This window comes from Tupaia chinensis, unplaced genomic scaffold (assembly GCF_000334495.1).
Source record: "Tupaia chinensis unplaced genomic scaffold, TupChi_1.0 Scaffold144602_1, whole genome shotgun sequence".
NCBI lineage: Eukaryota > Metazoa > Chordata > Mammalia > Scandentia > Tupaiidae > Tupaia > Tupaia belangeri.
Genome location: NW_006204462.1, coordinates 1377039 through 1386178, shown reverse-complemented (window position 1 = coordinate 1386178; position 9140 = coordinate 1377039). Strand labels below are relative to the sequence as shown.

The window sequence follows — 9140 nt, the reverse complement described above, 5'->3', positions numbered from 1 at the left end:
TGGGCCGGCCGCCCGCGGGGGTGTCACAGCGAGGGGAGGTGGGCAGGCCGCCCACGGGAGTGTCACAGCGAGGGGAGGTGGGCAGGCCGTCCACTGGAGTGTCACAGCGAGGGGAGGTGGGCAGGCCGCCCACGGGAGTGTCACAGCGAGGGGAGGTGGGCAGGCCGTCCACTGGAGTGTCACAGCGAGGGGAGGTGGGCAGGCCGCCCACGGGAGTGTCACAGCGAGGGGAGGTGGGCAGGCCGCCCACGGGAGTGTCACAGCGAGGGGAGGTGGGCAGGCCGCCCACGGGAGTGTCACAGCGAGGGGAGGTGGGCAGGCCGCCCACGGGAGTGTCACAGCGAGGGGAGGTGGGCAGGCCGTCCATGGGAATGTCACAGCGAGGGGAGGTGGGCAGGCCATCCACAGCCCGCTCTGAGAGGGCCACAGTGAGCGGAGAACTCTCCGGTCACACTTAAACTGCACTCCCTTTGGAGTGTGCCCTAAAATCAGAGTGCACATTTTTCCCACAGCTGAAACCACCTGGCATTAGGGGCTGGCCCGTGTGCTTAGGGCTGATTGGAGCAGTGCGGAGTGAAACCTCCATTCGGGTGTCCCTGGTCACTGGTGTCCCTGATCTCTGCTGTCCCTGGTCTCTGGTGCCCCTGGTCACTGCTGTCCCTGGTCTCTTGTGCCCCTGGTCACTGGTGTCCCTGGTCTCTGGGTGTCCCTGGTCACTGATGTCCCTGGTCAGGCCCGCTAGCCTGAGGCATGGACCCCTCCCTGTCACATCGCTCTGCCTATGTTGATGGCTCTCATCTCAGTAACTTGGACTTTCTTCTACAAATCTTTAGGACTTGAACTTCCTGTTAGGGTAACAGACTTGGTAGTTCTATTCCCCTCCAGTTTGGGTACAGGGTGCATGCACTCACCGGAGGGGGAGAGGAAAAAGAGAAAGCCCTCCATGGGCGGATGCCCCCTACAATCCCTCCCCCAGTGTCCTCTCGGTATTTTGGCACGCACCCACACACGCTTGGCATGTCCCATACACTGGATCTGGGACGCGAGCCAGAGTCGGCCATTTGGGACTCGGCACCTTAACCACCATGCCACCTGCTAGCCCCAACCCCATTGTTTTTTAAAAGCCCCAAAAGCCACTAAGTTCCCTTAGCCACTGCAGCTGCGGAAGCTTCCTCCTGTGACAGCTGTGTGGTGGCACTAGGGCAGGGCGTGGAGGCCAGGAGCCTCCATCCTGCCTCACAGACGCCACAAGCAGGTAACGTACTTCTGAAGACAGCTCACTTTTAATACATGTGAATGTGTGTTTTGCTCCTGGGATTACAGGTATGTCTGGCCTGCTCACGTTCACAGTAACAGACATACTGTCGGGCGGTGGGACAGGGCTCTGGGTCCCACGGGCCAGCTGCGTGGTTGGATTCCAGGATTCAGTGGCTTCAAAAGCTCACTGGGCATGTGTGTGTGCATGTGCCCCAAACCCCAAGGAGAAGGGGTGCAGTGGGCCCCTGCTCCCCCTCTGCCTGGCAAGCGTGTGGCCCTGGAGAGGTGAAGCCTGTGCCCGCTGCGGTCACTAACCACTGCTGTGTTGGACTGTCCGCAGCTCTGATCAGCTTGTCCTTCGGAGGCGCGGTCGGGCTGATGTTCCTGACACTTGGGTGTGCCCTGCCGGTATACAAGTACGTGCACGTGTTGTCCTTGTGGGTGTTCAGGGAGAATGGAGTCTACTCTTAGAGCTTAAAAAAGCTGCTTTTTAATTACCGGCAAGTAATGTCGGGAACTGTTTACCAAACATAAGGTCTCTTAAAAATGATCACTTAAAATTTGTATGTAAGGGACCAGCAGATGGCATAATGGTTACGCTGGACTCCCACGTAGTTGACCATAGTTTGAGGCCTTGGCCCGTTGGCTTAAAACTTACGCTGGGCGCGTGTGCGTGCGTGCCCAAAATCCTGAGAGGAGAATGGAGGAGAAGGGATTGCAGCATGGCCATCCCCCTAGGGGATGATTTCTTGCTTTCTGTCTTCTTTCTGGTGAGCGCACTCGCCCTATAGCAAAAATCTCTCTTTAAAATAGATTTATAAAGAGAGCTAGCCAGTGGCATAGTGGTTAAAGTGCTGGATGCCACATGGTAGACCACAGTTCAAGTCCCAGACCCAACAGCTTGAGAATCATTTCATATACATGTTTGCCCACATGCCAAAAATCCCAAGAAGAGAATGGAGGAGAAGAGACTGTGGCCTGGCCATCTCCCTGGGAGGTGATTTTTCACTTTTTTTAATCAAGTGCATGTGCCCTATGGCAAAAGCCTTAAAGGGAAACATCTGTCTGTAAAGATCTCAGGGTGCTGAGGTACAGACAGATAAGTGCCTGCTCTCTGACCCTGAGCGGTCGATGGCAAGACAGTGCAGCAGCTCAGGTTTGAGCACCTGGTGACGGTAAAGCCAGGAAAGGTAAGAATGTCTTTTTGCTAACAAGATCATAAACAGAGTCAAATACAGTTGACTAAAAAGTGATGGAAATTATTACTTCCTTAGAATAAAAAGGATTTTAAAAATTAATATGTAGGGGCCAGCCCATGACCTGGTGATCAAGGAGCTGGATTCCACATGGCTGACCACAGGTTCAAGTCCTGGACCTGGTGATTTGAAGTCCTGAAAGGAAGATGAGATGCGAGGAAGGGTTTGCAGCATGAGCGTTCCGTTTGGAGAGGGACCCCGCAGTTTGAAAAACAGACTTGGGAGGGGGGTGCGTGCCCAAAATCCCTAGAGGAGAATGGAGCAGGGACTGTGGCATGGCCATCCCCCTGGGGGTGATTTCTCACTTTCTCTCTCTCCAGTGGGCACTTGTACCCTATTGCAAATTTCTTTTTAAGTTGCAAAGCAGGGGCCCCGTACCCTCCACACAGCTTCCCCAGTTCTGCCGTCTCCATAGCCATGGCCACCAAAACCGATCATGGCCGTGCAGTGTAGGGAGCCCTCTGCCCGCACCATGGCCCAGTGTGTGCGGCTGAATGTCGTCAGCATCGCTGTCCGCCTTCCGCATTCTCAGGGCCCTGCAAAACGGGCCAGCGTGGGCTCTGTGCGTCGGAGGGGCCTGAACAGCACCGTCCCTCGCACTTGTCGTTCCAGCCAGTACTGGCCGCTCTTCGTGCTCTTCTTCTACGTGCTCTCGCCCATCCCGCACTGCGTGGCCCGGAGGCTGGTGGACGACAGCGATACCATGAGCAACGCCTGCAAGGAGCTGGCCGTGTTCCTCACCACAGGCATCGTGGTGTCGGCCTTTGGACTCCCCGTCGTGTTCGCCAGGGCACAGCTGGTAAGCCGTCTCCGGTGTGCGTCTGGCTGCGTGCGCCTCGGGAAGGTTTGTTAATGGCGGGACGAAGAGAAAGGTGATGGCGCCCAGAGGCGGAGATCGCAGTCTGCCGCTCCTGTCCTCCTGAGCTGCTGCGAGCACGGCAGCACGTCCACAGCCGTAACCCATACCCGAGGCCCGCGGACACCATGCGTGCTGGCGTGGGGAGAGGGAGGGCTGGGGCTGCGGGGACTCATTCTCCCTCCCAGACTCAGGTTCACGCCTTCCCTCTGAGAAGGCAGAGAAGAAAGAGGAGAGGCCAGGGACTGGCCACCCCCGCGTGAGGAGTGATCTCGTGGCCCGCAGAGGATGGGCTCGAGTGTGCGGTGTGTGTGGCCTGCTCACTGGTGGACTCGCGGAGTCACTTGGAGGGCTCGGAGCGGGTATCTGTGAACGTCAGAAACAGAAGGCCAAGCAGGGCTGTGATGTGCTCGGCACCCGGCAGGTGGTGGCTCCAGCTGGGCTCAGCATGCGTTGTGTCCCCCGAGCGTGTCACAGGCCCTGATCGAGAGCCCGTGTCACCCCCACAGATCCAGTGGGGAGCGTGTGCGCTTGTGCTCACGGGGAACACGGTCATCTTCGCGACAATACTAGGCTTCTTCTTGGTCTTCGGGAGCAACGACGACTTCAGCTGGCAGCAGTGGTGAGCGGTGGTGGGCCGCCGCCGAGGACTTCATGCGGCGCCCGGGCAGCAGTGCAGGCGCAGCCTGGCCGCCCGGGGTCACGGGCTCCCGTCCTGCCGTGCGTCCCATCCTCACAGAGACCCACGGAGGGACGGAAAGGACTGCTCTGGAGAAGCCTGGCTGGCCCCCACTTACCCGCGGCGCCCCTGTGACGTCCTGCTGTGCTGGAATGTTTATGGGTTTCCTGTTCAGTTTTTGAAATCACTATGCAATGTTAAACATGTTTTAAATGTAATAACGTTTGCATTAGGTAGGAATTCTGAATTCTTCTGGCGTATTGCTAGGCTAAAGTACAGATTTTTTTGTTTATATTATTGAACCTTCATTATTACAGAGTTACAAAGACCTGTTTCTAGTCTGCCAGGATGGCGTGTCACGATGTTACGCAGATGTGCAGACCGCTGGCACACCTGTGGACCACACCCAGGTGCGTCCCGACTGCATTCAGACCTCCCCAGGATGGGTGCCCTCCGGCAGGGCTGCTGGTGTGGGCAAACGAGAATTATTTTATGAAATTGCCACAAAGCAGTGCTTTTCTCCCCGGTTCCTAGAAGGGTTTGTGTGAAACGTTGAGGTAGAGATGTGAACAGAGTTTGGGGATGCAGTTCGTAGACGTTCATCACAACAGTAAAGCAGTCACAGTGTGTGAAGAATCAACGCTGAAATTCTGCCTCTTAAATCTTGTTTCAATTTACGAGTGAAGTTTGTGGTTTCTGTCAGCCTTTCCTGTTTTGCCTTGGCTGGAAGGGACACGGCTTCCACTTCCCCGGGCCGGCGTGGGGGTGCCTGGTCTGCCTCCACCCTTCCTGGGCCGTGCCGTACCTGTATGCGGTAAGGAGAGCGGCTGGCCAGGCACCCTGGGACCTGCCACCAGCCTGTGCCACGCCCCCTGCTGCCCTCTCCCCGCCAGGCCCTCTGTGACTGCCAGGCAACTCAGTCCCTCGCGGGTGGCTCATGCATCACCACGCATGGTGGCTTGCGGTTCCGGCCGCAGTTCCTGGAGGGTGCATCCTGTGTGGTCAGAATATGCAGCGCCCGGCTCCGGCGCTCTGGCTGGTGGGTTCAGACGGATCACCCTTGCCAGGCCTGCATCTCCTCCTAGGTGTTCCCGGTGAACAGCGCAGAGCAGCCGGCCCCTGCACTGGCATGGCCATCGTGGCCGTGCACACCCACAGCTGCTGGGACTGTCTCCCGGACTGTTCGTGAAGAGATTCGAGTTGGTCCAACCATGTTTGCTAAGAATATCTGTCTGTGTTTATTCAGTATGTTACATAAACATTGTTCTGCCTTCAGCCCAGACTGAGTGATCACAACAGCTACCTTCATTCTTCCAGAAAGTCTATTTCTCAAGAAAATGGGAACAAGTTCTGGGTTCAGCTTTTTCTACAGATGCCTCAGACCACAGGTTCCTCCTCCGCGTGTTAAACGTGGCTGTGAGGTGCGCACACGAGCGGGGGGGGCCCGCCGTGCCTGGGGCTGACACTGTGGGCGGTGGCGGCGGGCGCTCCGTGCCGGGCCCCCAAGCCCTGGCTGGGGCACGCGGACAGCTGCGCCTCGTCCCCGGGTTTAGGCTCTGCCGGCAGCATCTGCTGCCCGGTGTGCTGTGTGACTGCCACCATGGCGTGGCCTTGACCTCACCCGGTTCACACAGGGCGGCTCTGACCCCAGGCTGGATGCAAGTGCAGCCTTTCTGTGGACTGGCACTGATGCAGCATTGCGTTCTATGGAAAGGAAGCTTTTGAGGATGAAACAATAAAGATTTTAAGTCCCTATTTCCGTCTGTGTTTCTGAAATGAAAGTATGCAACACTCTCCAGTTGCCCGTCTTAGTCTTGGGTACGAGGCCTGTGTGACGTGTTGCACCGTCAGATTTGCAGTGGTTCCTGTCATAGCAGCTGGAAACCCAGACACCGTGGCAGCGCAGCCCCGGAACATGGGGCTGCATGTGAGGGCTGGAAGTCTGGGGGAGAGTTTTTGCCTAGCCTTGTACATGACAGTTTTATTGGCATAAAAAGACTGTTAGTGGGCCAGCAGGTGGTGTGGGGCTTACAGCGGCTGTGCAGTTCAAGTCCCAGGCCCCGTGGCTTGGACGCACCAGGCCCATGTGTGTGCCATGTGCATGGAGAAGGGACTGCGGTGTGGCCATCTCCCCGGGGCTGAGTCCTCACCCTGCCCCCTTGGCAAGTACGTGTGTCCTGTAGCACATATTTTAAAATAAAAGATTGACATCTTTTAAAATGTCAGACTTGGGATCAGAACCCCTCCCACCACATCGTCTGCCTAAGGGTTTTCTGGTGGTCTGCAGTGAGGTGGGAGGGCCGCGTCCACACCTACTGTCGCTGCTGGGACCTACGGGACTGGAAACCTCACGTGAGTCAGGGTGGGCTCCGTGACGCCACAGCCATCGACCCCTGATCTCAGCAACAAGCCCTGCAGCTTAGTCCAGCGGCAAGGTGCCCGCCACAGTCAGCTGTGGCTTCACTCTTGGGTCACTGTCTCAGGAACCTGGGCTCTCAGCAGAGACAGAGACACGTGGAGACCTGCGTGGCGGCTCTCCGATGGCCCGGCTGCGGTCCAGGCATGGGAAGGGTGACCCAATCGGCCTGCCACCAACCCCACTCTGCATTTCTCTCCTGTTCTCAACACCACGTGTCAGGAGCGAGTCGCAAGGACCACTCCCGCTATGACCCTATGCTGGCCTGACAGTGCCCCCGCTTCACCCTCAGGTTACACTGAGGAGAGTGCGGTCATGTCGTTGACACTTCACTGATTGTTCGTTTAATATCAATTACCATCCGCGCTGCGAAACAGGAAATCGCCTACTTTCAAGAATAATTGCTAGTTTTTCTTCCTATTATCATTTTTATATTTTAACTTTTTGCTACAGGGCATGCATGCTTGCCAGAGACAGAGAGAAAGGGAAAGTGAGAAATTACAACCCCCCAGGAGGGGGGTAGCTACACTGAGTCCCTTCTCCAATCTCCTGTCAGGACAGGATTTGGGGCACATGCATACGTGCTGGGTCCGGGACTGGAGCCACACAGCGGGCCGTGCCGTGTGGGACCCGGTACCCTGACTCCCCAGCCACCTGCTGCCCCACTTCCCTCTTGGGGTAGTTGCGTTGTTGCCTTTCCCACAACTGAGGGGCTTTCGCATTTCGTGTCGACGTCAGCGCCAGCATGCTGCAGAGTGTCTCCAGCCCTGAACCTGGCAGAGAGGCCGAGCCACGGTAGGCCCGCGCTCCTGGGTGTAGACCGGGACTCCAGCGCCAAGGGTCTGTTCTCAGCTCAGAGCAGACACTCTGGCGGGTGCACTGCTGTTCGTGGCGGGGACTCGGTCGGTCATCGGAGTGGCTGTAGGGCCACACCTGCTCGTGGCGGGGACTCGGTCGGTCATGGAGTGGCTGTAGGGCCACACCGTGTGCCCATGCTGCTGTGTATGCTCCAGGCGGGATGCCTCAGGTGGTAGGAGACAGAGAAGGGGCCTCCCTGGTTCTGGTCAGCCCTTCCAGGAGAAGTGAATCCTGTCCATGAGGGCAGAGCCCGTGATCTGTCACCCCCTCCAGGCCCCACCTCGTGACAGCACGAGTTTGGGGAACACTCAGTCGATGGTGGGGCACAAAGGCCCACTTGTCTCAGATGTGCAAGCAGCACCAGGCCCCTACGGGTAGAGGCTGGGCGAGGGTTAGAATGGAGGTACAGGGGTTTGGAGCGAGAGGGCTGAGGCAGGGGTCCCCGTTCCTCTTTCTGTTTCCCCTCACAGAGGACAAGAGGCACCAAGGAGGAACTGGGGAAATGGAGCAGGCAGGCAGCAGACGGGCAGTCCCTCCCTGGTCCCTCCTGCAGTGGGAGGCAAGGCAAGTGGGCCAGAGTGAACCCCCACCCACTACTGGCCGCGGACTCAGGGTGCAGGGGGACTGGGGAGGGCCCGAACGGTGTGCTGGGGACGTGGGCGCTACTGTCCTGCATAGGGAAGATGGGCGCCCTGACATCGGGGAAAGCTCCTCTTGGCCTCCACGCCACCGCTTCCCAGCCTGCGTGCTGCGTGACACACATGGCGTGAACCCTCACCCTCCCCTGGGAGCCTCCGGCCAGGCCTAGGCTTCTGAGCCCTGAGCTTGCATCCATGCCACCAGCATCCTTAAGGGAGAGTGGGCGATGGCAGAGTGGGAGCCACAGCCCCTGTCCCTTGCAGGCAGCAGCCAATGAACACCCCTGCTCTGCCCATGCCAGCAGGTGAGGGGCTCGGGCATGGTGTTCAAGTCCAGCAGCCAGCCTGCGCTCCGTGGAAGCCTGGCCCACCCCGCCCGCTCACCGTCTGGGTCGGCCTCCGTCGGCCATTCCAGGACTTGCTGGCAGTGCCTTGAGGCCTTCCATGCCCTTGATTCCCTGCCGCCTCCCCTGGAGTTCTCCCAGCTCTGGGGGCCTTGCGCACTCCTCCCCTGAGCGACAGCGTGTCAAAGAGGCCCCCTGGTTACGGCCACTGCCCAGCAGTCCTTGCTGCCCGATGGCCCTCACAGTGACACTGGGTGCACTGTCCGCCCCCGTGCTCACAGGCAGTGTCAACCTGCTACTTTCCAACTCAGAATTACCTTTCCCAGTGTACAGGATGCAAAGCTCACTCGCAGTGCCTTATTGTGAGAACGACACGCAGGTGGTTTATTGCGACAGGGCGAGCGCAGGCATTGCCCGGGCACGTCTGCCCCACTTGGCTCTCCCGCTGCGGGCTCGGGCAGCCTCAGTCCCACTTGCGCTTGCCCTTGGCGAACAGCAGCAGCACGAGGCAGTGGGCCAGGGGAAAGACGATGCCGCAGGAGGTGCAGAGCTGCCAGAGCGTGGTGGGGCAGTGGGCCTGCACGGCCAGCAAGATGTAGGCCGTGGTGAGCTGCGTGTGCACCCAGCCCAGCACCCTGCACAGTAGCCGTGGGGGCCCAGAGCTGGCCCACTTCCGGGCATAGGCATGTACCAGGTGGTCGGCCTCCACTGCCACAGCCCAGCACAGGAAGCCGAGTGCCTGGCCGGGGTGCAGGCCGTGCCACCAGGCCGAGAAGGCGAAGGTGAGTGCCCGCCGCCAGCGTGCACTGCGCTGGAACACCAGCCGCCTCAGCCCG

At 58.8% G+C, this 9140-nt stretch overlaps 2 protein-coding genes across 3 annotated transcripts in view; one reads left to right on the top strand and one right to left on the bottom strand.

The window, feature by feature from the left end:
• The window catches only part of LEPROTL1 (leptin receptor overlapping transcript like 1), an 11745-nt gene extending 5942 nt beyond the window's left edge, over positions 1 to 5803 (top strand). Inside the window, exons 4-7 of the mRNA XM_006167204.3 lie at positions 1598 to 1673; positions 3126 to 3312; positions 3879 to 5469; positions 5683 to 5803. Of these exons, the coding sequence (XP_006167266.1) occupies positions 1598 to 1673; positions 3126 to 3312; positions 3879 to 3995 (380 nt within the window). The 3' untranslated portion in view covers positions 3996 to 5469; positions 5683 to 5803. The remainder of the gene's footprint in view (positions 1 to 1597; positions 1674 to 3125; positions 3313 to 3878; positions 5470 to 5682) is intronic.
• A 2964-nt stretch (positions 5804 to 8767) lies between these two features.
• The window catches only part of MBOAT4 (membrane bound ghrelin O-acyltransferase MBOAT4), an 8010-nt gene continuing 7637 nt past the window's right edge, over positions 8768 to 9140 (bottom strand). For both annotated transcript variants that reach the window (XM_006167203.3, XM_027767754.1), the window contains one exon: positions 8768 to 9131. In XM_006167203.3, coding sequence (XP_006167265.1) covers positions 8768 to 9131 — 364 coding nt within the window. The remainder of the gene's footprint in view (positions 9132 to 9140) is intronic.